The following is a 12,357-nucleotide window of genomic DNA, read 5'->3' on the forward strand; positions in this document are numbered from 1 at the left end:
TCAGTGCTCAAAATCAGATCTGCACGGCTACCCAGAGGTGCAAGTGCATGGGGAGAGCTGTGTCTTCTCATCTGCAGTGTCTCTGTAGCGCACGTCGCTCTTCAGGGCTCCGAGGGCTTCTCCAGCCGAAGTACTGGTGATTGAGGGCTGCCTTGGCTGAGATGCGTCTGCTGGGATCGTACAGGAGCAATTGCTGCCAAGAGAAAAACGCAGCAGGTTTAGTGTTTTAAAAAACAAATGATCAATTGGACCTGCCCATGGCTGAGCCCAGATGCAGATGTTGGTCCTGCCTTTTCCCCTTGCTGGGCTTCAGGAGTAACCTACACCTGAAGTTACGATGGGGATTATGCTAGAAGGGTTTCTGGGCCCTCGATGCAGTGGTTTCCTAGAGGAACCTGCACTGACAGCCCCACTTCAGAGCCAGGACTGAGCCCTATTCAATGACTCGGTGTTTCTGCAATGGCAGAGATGAGTATCAGAGCCAGATCAGCTAAATGCACTTCTGGCTAAATCAGTCCCAAATATCCCTGTTCTTTGCCAACTTTGAAAAGGTCCTGTCTGTCCCTGGGTCTTGTTCTGAGCTCTCACTCACCACCAGTAAGTCTCTACCATTTCGATCTAAGTTGGGAACTATATCCTTCATCTCCTTCCTTGCCCACCGGGGAAAGTCCCTCTTGTAGTCAGGTAGCTGGGTCACTCCTGGCCAGGTCACCTCGGTGGGAGTGCCCAGGGTGCGAAAGATCCGGAAGAGCTGATCGATCTCAGAGTCCCCTGGAAACAAGGGCTTCCTGGTCACCTGGGAAAAAAAAAAAAAAAAAACAAAACCAAAACCAAAAGGCCAGTTCCCACCATTTCATCAGCTGTGTGCCCTGTTTCCCACTGTAAGCGACCCTTTGTCCCCGCAGATGCAAACAACTGCACAGAGCTGGGCAATTACAATGCAGCGATTCTGCCAGGCAGTGGTTGGGAAAGTCATGGGTGGCTGTCTGCTTGTCTCCAGCTCCTTTCTATGGATCCATACTCCCCTGAGGCTGTCCCTCTTTCAGCTAGTCCCTTATCCCTCTTGTTCTCCAGTGTCCTAACACCCACTCTTGCAGGCTAGCTCCCTCCCTGCCTACTCGCCCAGGCTCTGCTGATCTGCAGCTCAGGGGCTTTGGGAGCTAAGGATCATACTGTTACACTGCAGGGATATCAAGAGCTCTTCAAAGTGGAGTCTGGACCCCTAGGAGACTTTGCCTTGCTATGAAGTGCTAGTTCTCTGCAGCCCACTGCAGGGACGTCTGCAAGAGAGCCATCTCCTCCCAGGATCAAAATGCTTCAGCAACAAGACTGAAGTTACCCCTTCCACAAGGACAGGCACTGCATTCCCATATACCTGGGACTGCAGCTGGACTACAGAGGCTTCTTTGCTTTCTCCCAGGCCCCCGACAGTGGCAGATTTCCTTTGGAGCCCACAGCTAAGGATCAGCTAGCCCTCAGGGTGGACTTTCTATAATACACACCCCAGCACAGGGTAGGACCACAGTATCACAGATGTTCTGCATCTTGCCCCTCCTTCCCCACTTCCCATTGCAGCTGCATCCTCCCTGCTTATTAAAGAGACTATTTAAACCCATTCTACCATTTCTGCAAAGATGCAGCCGATGCTCCAGATGTCCACAGCAGTTGAATAGTATTTGCATCCCAGCAGTATTTCAGGGGCTCGGTACCACAGAGTCACCACCTGGTAAGGAACCAACAAACAAGATTTGTCTAGTTTCCCTGGGTGAAACTAGAGGCCTGGGATCCTCTCTCCTCAGCTGTAATGCAGCGACTGTACAAATCAGTGCGCCACGGCCATGCTCAATTAACAAACACCTTAGTGACAGCAAGATTGGGATTAACAGATTATTCTTTAACAGGACACACTGGAACAAATAAATATACCCTATGCCGAGACGGTGGGAACCCAGCCTGCAGGTAAGCTAGGGTAAAAGCAGTCAGCACACTTTGTGGTGAAATGAGGTAACCCCTTAGCTGTGGGTTAGGTTAAGAGCATGTGCCTGGGCACAGCTGTGCCACAGCTATGAATGAGTAACTTGTGATGCTGCTGCTGTTCACCCAACTATGGATTGTGTATCCCACTCTCAGGTGGCAAGGAGTCTCAACAATACCTCGTGAGTGTATGTGCGCAGAGGGACTCCAAAAGATCTTGCCAGTCCAAAATCAGCCAGCTTGATTGCTCCTGCTTCATTAATCAGCAAGTTCTGAGGCTTCAAGTCCCTGTGGATGACTCTGTGCGAGTGGCAGAAACTCACACCCTGCAGCAGCTGGAAAAGGTAATTCTAAGGAGAGAAGAGATTTCAGACAAGGCCACGATGAAACCACTTTGAAGGCTGGATTGTGTGAACCAACACACTTTGGATCATTTATAGACCTGAATGAGAAAAAAGATCTTGCTATAATGCAACACCAGGTTTGCAGGCCACTACTCAGAGACGCGCACAAACCGTTACCACCCTACATGGGGACAGAGAGACTCTAATCCAAGCAATGGCAGCCCCTTCCACCCATCCATTACTCTGCACAAAGGCAATTAACAATAGATCCCTCAGTTGTCCTCTTAACAGCAGTTTGTTCTGCAGTGAGACGGACTGGAGAGCCTGAAAACAGCTGGGAAATAAATGTGCCACAAGGTTTTCCCAGCTCAAATGTTTGAGAACTGAGAGTATGAATGCCTCCAGCCAAGGATGAATCTCTTTCAGATGCAGCCTGGGTAAGAGCAGCTCAGTGCTGGCTCTGCCCAGCAGAAGGCAGCAGGGACCCACGCTCTCTGCCCTGCCTGTTAGCACTCTTTCCACGCTGTACCTTGACCAAGCTTAAAGGAAGCTCTCCTGTTCGGGGTGAGTCCATGTATTTCTTCAGGTCCTGATTCAGATACTCAAATACCAGATAGAGCTTCTTCTGGCTGTGTACCACATCCAGGAGCCTGCAAATTAAATGCAAGCACATCCTTTAGTACCTTTCAGCACCTTCTCCAGACCTTTGCAAATACCCAAACATCCCTCCTCCCACAGATGCCTCTGCTTTGTGAGTCCTTTGGAGCAGAGGCAGGCAGATATAAAACCAGCATCTAGTATAGGGCAGCAGCAGCTTGGACCAGCCTGTGTTGCTGGAGTGAAGTGGCAGTGCTGTGGGCTATTGCTGCAAACTAGGGAAGTGCAAGTGATTCCTGCATTTTCCTGTTCATTTTGCTCCTGTCTGTGCAGTCAAGGAAGGACAGGAAAACCCCTCTTGCTGCCTGTAGCCAGAGCTCCCTAAGCAGGGGCTCATCAATGAGCTGGTAGGGAGGGTTTATCCAGGTCTTACCTGACTATATTGGGGTGCTTCAGCTCCTTCAGCAGTGAGATTTCTCGGATCGCAGTGCTGGGGACGCCCTCTGTCTCCCTGCAGCAAAGACAGGCTGTATGGCACCCTGTCCCCCAGTGGGATCCCGCAGCCCATCGGCGTCCTGTGTCCCTTTCCCATCGCCTACCCAGGAGAGGGTCTCTCACACCGCACGCCTGGGTTTGGGATGGAATTGCTTGTGGGGTGGGCTGGGGTGAGGCAAGGGGAAATGGAGCTGTGGTGGAGAGGGAGGGGGTGTCCTAGACAGTGCAAGTCTTGGGGCAGAGCTTGTTTGGGAGCACCTGAGAGTACTTTCGGAGAAGCAACAAGGAGGTTTAAATGCCCATGCCTTGCTCTTCAGAGGTGTGGGTAGGTGAAAGCTCTTTGCCCCTCAGGCCACTGCCTCCACTGGCCTGAGGGGCCACCATGGGGTGCAGTCCCACCACCATGGCCCCTGGTCCACATTGACACCCCTCATCATGGAGGCAGTCCAGGGCCAACCAAGGGGAACAGTAATAAGCTTTTATCTGCTCAGTCCCCACCCTGAAGGGGTTGAAGTTGGCCCTGCTGGGAGGCTGAGCCTCACCAGGCCCCACCACCACAGCCCTGAGGGAGAGGCCACCTCCCAAAATGGTGGCTACTTCTCCCTGCCTGGGGCCATGGCGCCAGGGCCAGGTAGCACCAGGTCAGGCCTTAGCTGCTTTCATGAGACGATACAGACATTTTTTTCCCCTCATGTCAGGCTTTTTTGAGCCTTTCACATCATTTTGGACACTGGGCTGGGCTCAGGGCCCTCCTGCTCACTCCCATGACAGGGCTGGGGTACTGGTGGGCTCAACTGGTGGCCATCTCCCCACAGATGGCACTGCTGGCCCCAGAGGAGCCATTCGCCGCCTTCTCCCCCTGTCTTGCCTCAGCACCCTATTGCTGCCGCACTGAGGAGGCAGCCGGCCTGGCACCATGGCGGGCTGGGTGGGCACAGGGCTGGGCCAGGCCATGGCAGCCCCAGGGCCAGGGCTTTGCCCCACTCACGAGTCTAGGCGGATCTTCTTGAGGGCCACCAGCTGCCCCGTGCGCTTGTTGCGAGCCTTGTACACCACGCCGTAGGTGCCCTCCCCGATCTTCTCCAGCTTCTGAAACACCTCCTGGAAGGCATCCATGGCGCTGCCTCAGCCTCAGGATGGCAGCAGGGGTGGCTGGTACCACTTTCTGAGGAGAAAAAAAGAAGGGGGGGGAGGGAAAAAAAGCCAAATGTGTGGAAGGTGTTTGCTCTCCCTGTGCATCCCCTGAGCTGCTTTTGGGGTCTGAGTCCCCCTTTGCTGCTCCCTCAGCACAGGGACCTGCCTTGAATGGGGGCAGCCTCAGGCAGGCAGGGCTGCCAGGAGGTGTCGGGGGGTCTTTGGGCAGACCAAAAGAGCTAAACACGCTGTGCACCAACCGCCCAGGACTGCTTGCTGGCGACCCAGGTTGTGCGGTGTGCTGGCTAAAGCAAAAAATTGAGCAAAACAGATGTGAAGAGGCGCTTTGGGCCTGCAGGAAAGGCAGCAGGGACCGCACAGGGCCAAGGGAAGCTCTGCAGCTCTGTACAGCGCCTGGTGTCAAGGGGATGTGGTGCGTAGTTGGGGTTCCCTGGGACATACTCAGGTCAAACACAACAGAAATATCTTCTTTTCTTTTTTTTTTTTTTTGGGGGGGGGGGGGGTGTTTTGTTTTTTTTTTTTGTTTGGGGTCTTGCGCAATTGTCCCTTGAACCTCCCCACCGTAGGCTGTGCTGCTTGGTCAGCCTTTTGGAAGATGTCCTTGAGGGAAGGGGGATTAATCATTGACTTGACAGCCAACAGAAAACAAGGTTAAAAAAGAATTGTGCATCGTGGCACAAGGAAAGGTAGAGCCACAGGGACTGTCTTCTGGAGGGCTCAGGGGCTCCATGTCTCAGGGTGGGCACAGCAAGACACAGCAGCCCACCAGTTCCATGGGTCCCACAGTGCAGACCCCAACTTTTAGGTGACCTAAAAAAGACTGATTTAGCCCATTGCTGAGCCACCAACTCAAAATCTTTTTTAAATTGATCCCGATTGTGCCAGTTTGAAAGAACCAATGTGCGGTTGATCTATGGCTGAAGAGGGATGCACAGGGCCATGGCAAACTCCTGTGTGGGTTCTCTGGTGGCTTGTGAAGGTTGAGTCTGAGCTTGCGTCTCCATACAGAGTCATTACTAAATTTGCTCTCCTCTTCCTGGGTGGTTGTGTTTATGTTGGTTTTTTTGTTTTTTTTTTTTTTTCATAACACTTGCAGGAACCTGGTATTCTGGATATTCCCAGTCCTGGCATCTTGGATATTCCCAGCTCCCTGGCAAAACTGGCAATTTGGATAAAATTTAAGCATGGGGAGGAAGGTAGGAGTACAGCCAGGACATGAGGTATAAACATAAACACATCATGACAGACTCATCATCTCTTACAAAACCAGGTTAAAATTTGGCCTCTTGAGATCATGGCTTTGGACTTGGGCTGAGCAGAGTATGTGCTGAGGCAGGGCTTTTGGATTCCCATAACTGGTTGAAGAAAAACATAAAGCTAAACTATGATTAAAGATCATAGCAAGCACTGTAATTCTTGAGCCATCTCAGGCCCTGGAATCAAGTCTGCTGGTAACAGGGGACTTTGCCAATAACTGTTGCATTTTGATCTGCTGCCGTGCATTGTAGGGCTTCAGTTCTTATTTTCTGAACATTTCACCAGAGAATTTGAGCAAAAAGCAGAAAAGGCTGAATTCCCCTGCAAACCACAGTCCCAGTCTTCTCTCTCGTGCACTAACATTTTATTCTCATCTTAGGTTAGTGATTTTCTGTCTTTTTTTGTTGATGGTTTAATTCTGCTAGGTGGGCCTGGTACCATGTCCTCAAACCAGAGTGGTTCTGATGTAACTTCATCTCCTCTTCTTGCAACTTTTTCAGAGTCAAGCACTTCCTTACACACCCAGTACTAAGGAGAGGGAGGAAAATTGCATATCACTAGATTTTCTTACATCATCCATGGGGTTTCAGCAGGGCCTAATGCATTAGGCTTAGCAACAAAGAGGTTTTTAATCAATAAAAGACAGACTGCCTTCTCTTTTCATCTTTATTTAGGAAAATATCAATCAAAACCTACAGATGCTTCAAAAAATAGTGATTTAAGGTCTCCTAAACTTAGTTTTGTCAAGGAAGAAAGTCAAGTGGTGGTTCTCAGGGCACTGCAAATATTTATTTTAGATCTAAAGTCAATCCCTCCCCTTGGACACCAGCTCCTGAAAACCCAAAGAGGCAGGTGCTACTGAAAATAGTGACTCTTTGTTCTTCTTGTTTCTTTGTTGGTCAGTTCAGATATGTGAGTGTTTTGCCAGGAACGTTCCTGTGTGACAGCTTAGTCACAGTCACCAAATACATGCACCATGGACCTAGAGCCACACAGGGTTAACGAACTTTGCACTAATGCCCTTTACCTCCGATCTGCCAGAAGCCTGTTAACCCACAGCGCTTTGGTAGTGTGTGTGTGTGTAAGTTGCTTAACTCAAAATTTGGAGACTTTTCCTTTTTCTGATGGCTCCAAGCCTTGCATTACAAAAGGACCAGTATAACTCAAGTGCACCTTTTCCTTAGCTGCCCTTTTAAGCAAAACCAAACCTGCTTCCCAGAGCTATTTTCAGTGATGACACCTGGCATGAATGGACAACCCACAGTTACGAACTGTCTCACAGCCTTCAAGTGTTTCCCTGCTTAGTGACTTTACTTTGCTATATGCCACAGAAAAAAAGCAGTATGTTGCAAACCCACCTTCTAAATCTACTTTTAACATATTTGTTGCAAATGGCAGCGCAAGGACTAGTGTATGGCTGGTCTCAGAGCTGCTGTCAGGACGTGCTGTTTCCCATCCACTCCTGCCTCTCACGGAAGTATTTCCTCTGCTCCTGTATGGCTTGTTCCAGCAAGGGCATATTCATCCCTTCCACGCAGGTCAATATTCGTGCCTTTACCACAGGACCCTCACCTGGGAATATAAACAGGAGGTTTCTGTAGAAAGAAAACCAGACGGAGCAGCTCACAGGCAAACAGAGAGGTTCCCTCAGGTAGCATATGGCTCTACCTGGCCAAATAACCATAGCCTAAGAATCTGCAGGAGACCGGACTGGCCACGTGCCTCCACTAACGTGAACAGCATCCCCAGGAGCAGGTTAATTCAGTGACGCGCTTTCTCTCTGTCCTGTTGGCTACAAAATACTGGTGAGTGACACTGCACTCTCCTTGTACTGGGGAACACTGAGTGCAGGACATGGTGCCAGTGCCTGCAGTGCAACATCTGTCTACTTCGTGGCTGGATGAAGTTTAGTTTTCCCTGTCTAAAAAGCATCAGGGATCGGGGGTCTAAGTTCATTTCTGAATGCCTCTGTGCAGACAAGAAGAGGACAGAACAGAGGGCTTAGAAGAGGCTCAATGATGACTATAACCAGGAGTTCATCACTGGCATTCAAATGGTAATATGGCGCTGCACAAAAGGGGCCAAACCTTTGTCATGCAGCCACCACCTCAGCCTGCTCCCCTTCCACCCCTGCAAAATGGGGCCAAGTCACTCCTAAGCTGTGATGACCAAAATAACACGTCTTTCTAAAGTAATTTTGCAGCAGTGACTTAGCAGGTCACTCACCAGATGCCACGTGCAGATGGCTTTCCACATGCCACCGAGGACTTCAATGGCAGGAATGCAAATGCTTGTTATCGGTGTGGCCAAGACAACACTTGGGATTTGCTTCACAACCCCATGGCCCAGCCCAGATCAACTTCCCACGCAAAGCACAGAGCAGCTGGAGTAATACTCAGGGCACCACAGGAAAGGACAACAGGGTGCCCTGCGTGACAGAGCCTGCCTGCATTCCTCACGCCCCGTGTCTGAGGGCAGGGATATAATTAGAGCCTTTCAAGGATGGCAAAGACCAACCCAGCCTGCAATGAGGTATTGCTGCAATCAGCCATGTTTGGAGGGAAGATGATTTGGTGGCTGGCAATGATGTCAGAGGGCTTTAGCACAGGTTTCGCAAGCTCAGCGATGCTGCTGAGGCACTTCTTATTTCTAATGAAATCTCTGTCAGAGCACCGGATTTTCACCAAGATAAGGGTGGCTCTTTTCATGGTCAACGGGGAGAGACATGCTGCTCCTGCCCTCAATCACACGCTAATGTGACCAGAGGCAGCCACATGAGATGAGCCTGCCTTGGCCAATGCTAACCTCACTGACAGTGTGTCTCACCACGCACCTAGGGAGCCACGAAGGAGCTGATGAACCATGAACAGCAGCAAAGAGTACTGGTTCCTGAGCATTTACCTTCCCTGTGTTCGGCCTCTCCCAGGACCATGTAGCGAGATCCCAGCTGGGCTTGGAACGGCTCCACAAACTTGGTGTCCACACAGACCTGGTACTGAGCTGAGCTGTGCTGAGCAGTGAGAATGGCTTCGGACCGGGCCAGGTCGTAGCTGCATAATCTGGGAATGATTGATTTGGGAAGCTCAGCAGTGCAGAGATGCAACAATTACAAACAAAGGGAGGGGGCTCAGCCAGTGAAGGAAAGGCCTGGCCTGCAAGGAGAGCGGGGTACCCTTCTCACCTGCCAAACGTCCTCAGTGCCTCCCCCTCTGGGATTGAGCTGTTGATCTCCCACGGGAAGTAATAGACACCAGCACTTGGCAGCATCTCACACACCTGCAGTTGGGCCTGCAGTAAAGCAAAAGATCTGAGTTCATGCCACCCCAGTACCTGATGCAGACACTAGATGACATTGCCCCAAAACTCCTTCCTTGCCCAGGGCCCCCCATCCAGGCGGCTGCAGGAGCTTCATAGCTTCCCTGCTGACTCCTGTTTGCAGCTCAGCGCACATGCCAAGCTCCAGGCACCCTGGCATAAAGAGGGGCTACTTTCCCCCCCTGCCATCCAACATGAACAGCAACAGGCAGCCCGCCAGAACCTCCAGGTCTCCCCCAGGCTATGGATGGGTTGAGAAAGGTGAAGGAAATGGAAAAAAATGGTGATTGAGAAGTTTGGAGTGTGAGGGACTGAGATGCAGGAAAAGACCCAGCTGCTGGGGTGATGGGGTGCCATGCAGCACGATATAAGGTATGATCCAGAGTCTGTTCTCATGCTGTACGATAAGAAATTCTCGCAATATCTGATCCCGCAGCTGGAGAACAATTACTTGGATACAAGCCAGCCTGGTTTCATCAGTATTTTAGTAGGGTTTAGAAACAGTGATGAGTGAGAATGATTCACCCCAAGGCAAGATTCAGGTGGGATTTCCTGGGAACTCCAGCAGTGGAGCAGGGCTGGCACAGGCAGGCCAACCACAGCACAAAGCACACAAAAGCAGGAATGCAGAGCAGCTTCAGTGAGATTTTAATTCTGCCCAGCCAGTGCCACGGCCAGGCTGTTGGCTGTGGTTTCTTTTGGCATCATTTTCCCTCTGAGTTGCCTTGCAGGATGCCTGTGTTTGGCACATTTCCATGCTTCATTTACTGCTTTTCTCTCTGGTTTCTTGCCCTGCTCGGGGTGACCCCAAGAGCTGCCCAAGCAGAGAGTCCTGCAATTCAGACAAGTGGGGCCATCCCAACAAGTTTGGGGAACTGTCGTGGTTTAGGCCAAAATCCACTACTGCCAGCACTCATTATGCAGCAGTGGGGATACACTGAGCTGCAGCCCTGTGGCCCTACTGCTTGGTGCCCCTTTCCTACCCCATGCATTGCTCAGGGCTGTGAAACCCCTTTGGCAGGGTCTCAACCAAGCAGCAACAGAGGTGGAAATCCATCTCTGTGCCTGCTGCAGCTCCCTGCATCTCTGCCTCACTTAACCCTGACTTACAAAAGCAGGTTCAATTTTCTGCATCTCCCGAGTGGGGCAAAGGCCATCCTGCATCGCTCTAGTTTTGTTCTTGAATCATGCTGCACAGCAGGATGGGATCAGCCAGGAATGCAAGATGCTCCATGTGCATTTAATGCGCTCTTTAACAGAACCCGACTGTGATATGCCATGTGCCCACTCCATGCGCTATTTAATGCATGTGCAACCTCAACTACAGCACATTACATGCACACTGAATGCACACCTGGCCCAGAGCACATTATGTGCAAGTTCAGTGCACTAACACAGTGTCTAATGCATGACCAAATGCAGCATGCTACATGGGCACTTCATGAACTATTTATTTAATTATTAAATCATTGGCTGCAGACACAGCATGTTACACGCACTCTCAACGTGCTATTTAATACATGCCGAGCGCCAAATGCAGCCCGCTATATTAATGCACGCCTAGCGCCAGCTGCGACACATCCGGTGTCTATTTTGTGGACCGTTTCACGCACAATTTATGGCAGACCGCTACACGCCCACCTAATTCCCAGGGCACCCCCAGACGCGGCAGGCTCTGGGCCTGTAGTGCGGGATTTAAGACCCGCAGAGGCAGCTCGCTGCAGACACAGCTCAATGCGCGATTCACAGCACGCTGTGACGATGTCCGGTTCGCCCTCCCCAGCTGCCGCCCGTTGCCCCGCACAATTTTAAGCACGATTTAACACCGGCCCGGCCCGCTTCTCACCGCCGCTTCCTGCCGGAGGCGGTCACGTGGGCGGGCGTCGCGGCGTGGTGACGTTTAGGCGCGGGTGGGAGGGGGTGTGGCTCAGTGGAGGCCGGTGCGGGCGGTGGCGGACCCGGAGCTGCTGCCGGGGCAAGGGTGAAGAGCAGAAGGATGATGAACGCGGACCTGCGGAGGGAGCGCGCCGGCGCCACCTTCCAGCCCGAGCTCCTCACACACATCCTGGACGGCGGAGCCGAGCGTACCCGCCGCCGCAAGGAGATCGGTGAGGGAGGGCCCGGGCGGGCCGCCCCTTCCCCCCCCCGCCCCTTCCCCCCCCCCCCCCCCCCCCCAGCTCCCCCCGCCCCGCCCCGGTGCTCCCCGCTGAGGGGAGTGTGTGTCTGTGTGTGTCTGTCTGTGTGGTGGGGGAGTGTGTGGGGTGGTGTATCTGTCTGGGTCCGGGGGCTGTGAGGAGGGGGAGACAGCCCGGGGTGGGGGCTTGATGGAGGCTGTGAGGGAGGAGGAGGTTTTAGGAGAGGGAAACGGGAGATGTGTGGGGAGGGGAGAGAGGGATACCCAAGAGGAGCGCCCTGGGGAGAGGGAGACCGGGGTGGCGGAGGGAGCCCCGGGGGAGGCGAGGGAGGAAGTTGTGGGGAGAGGGAGTCCCAGGGAGGGGAGGAGGCCGTGGGGAGGGGGGGCTGTGGAGAGAGGGTTTGCAGGCTACGGGAGGGAGGGAGGGCGCGGGGAGGAGCTTTTGGGGAGAGGGAAGACTCCAGGGAGAGGGGAAAGCTGTGAGGAGAGGGCTCGCGGGTGGAGAGGGCTGCTTGAAGGAAGGATCGTTTGTCTAATGGAGCAGTGTTACGTCCCTGATTGCCCTCTTTTTCCCTTCACAGAAAGGATTTGGGGTGGCCCTGATAGAGCAATGTGCTTTTACCTCTCTTTTTCCCCTTCCTCCAGAGGGTGAGAGGCAGCTTCCCATGGGCATTTCTCTTGGTCCCTCTCCCCTCCTTTTTCCTTCCTACTACACTCTCGCCCAACGGTACAAATATGACCTATTTCTCACCTGCTACTGCTGTGCGATGTGAGATTAATGAAATACGTCCATCTTCTTTCTTTTCCCAGCCTGCGCTGGGATGGGACTGTCAGAGCCTGGTGTTGTGTAATTTGTGTGCCAAAGGGGACATGGAAAGTCAGTGGCCTCTGGGTACCTTGGTTTCCATTTGGCATAGTGGGAATAACAGCTGTGCCTTTCTGCAAAGAGTTGTATGGGGATCAAAGTTCATGAGGCAGTCTGATCCAGCAGTAATGATGGCTTTGAGGATTTAAGATTGTTATTGAGGGGCCTGCAGGTCTTACGTCACTGAATTAACCTCCTGCCAAGTCCAGAGTGCTCCAAAC

The 12,357-nt window shown here is 52.3% G+C and overlaps 3 protein-coding genes across 6 annotated transcripts in view; 1 reads left to right on the forward strand and 2 right to left on the reverse strand.

Annotated features, from left to right (window-relative positions):
* Nucleotides 1–7,232, reverse strand: CDK3 (cyclin dependent kinase 3). Its single transcript, XM_082492008.1, has 8 exons — nucleotides 7,181–7,232; nucleotides 4,399–4,575; nucleotides 3,349–3,426; nucleotides 2,848–2,968; nucleotides 2,154–2,324; nucleotides 1,622–1,723; nucleotides 593–796; nucleotides 1–193 (listed from the first exon to the last, which is right to left on the reverse strand). The coding sequence occupies exons 2-8, from the start codon at nucleotides 4,524–4,526 to the stop codon at nucleotides 68–70; spliced, it is 930 nt and encodes a 309-aa protein (XP_082348134.1). The 5' UTR covers nucleotides 4,527–4,575; nucleotides 7,181–7,232; the 3' UTR covers nucleotides 1–67.
* Nucleotides 6,257–11,110, reverse strand: TEN1 (TEN1 subunit of CST complex). Of its 3 annotated transcripts, none has more exons than XR_014269786.1 (5): nucleotides 10,984–11,110; nucleotides 9,004–9,110; nucleotides 8,724–8,881; nucleotides 7,181–7,394; nucleotides 6,257–6,350 (listed from the first exon to the last, which is right to left on the reverse strand). XR_014269786.1 is itself a non-coding variant. In XM_082492010.1 (4 exons), the coding sequence occupies exons 2-4, from the start codon at nucleotides 9,087–9,089 to the stop codon at nucleotides 7,258–7,260; spliced, it is 381 nt and encodes a 126-aa protein (XP_082348136.1). In that variant the 5' UTR covers nucleotides 9,090–9,110; nucleotides 10,984–11,110; the 3' UTR covers nucleotides 6,484–7,257. The 3 variants fall into 3 exon arrangements, 1 of the variants encoding a protein (XP_082348136.1); XR_014269787.1 differs by lacking the exon at nucleotides 10,984–11,110 and adding an exon at nucleotides 10,779–10,959; XM_082492010.1 differs by lacking the exon at nucleotides 6,257–6,350 and having other exon boundaries at nucleotides 6,484–7,394.
* ACOX1 (acyl-CoA oxidase 1) overlaps nucleotides 11,092–12,357 on the forward strand; it is a 20,681-nt gene continuing 19,415 nt past the window's right edge. For both annotated transcript variants that reach the window (XM_082492007.1, XM_082492006.1), the window contains exon 1: nucleotides 11,092–11,245. In XM_082492007.1, the coding sequence (XP_082348133.1) occupies nucleotides 11,134–11,245 (112 nt within the window). In that variant the 5' untranslated portion in view covers nucleotides 11,092–11,133. The remainder of the gene's footprint in view (nucleotides 11,246–12,357) is intronic.

This window comes from Vanellus vanellus, assembly GCF_965231255.1.
Source record: "Vanellus vanellus genome assembly, chromosome: 17".
NCBI classification, from domain to species: Eukaryota; Metazoa; Chordata; class Aves; order Charadriiformes; family Charadriidae; genus Vanellus; species Vanellus vanellus.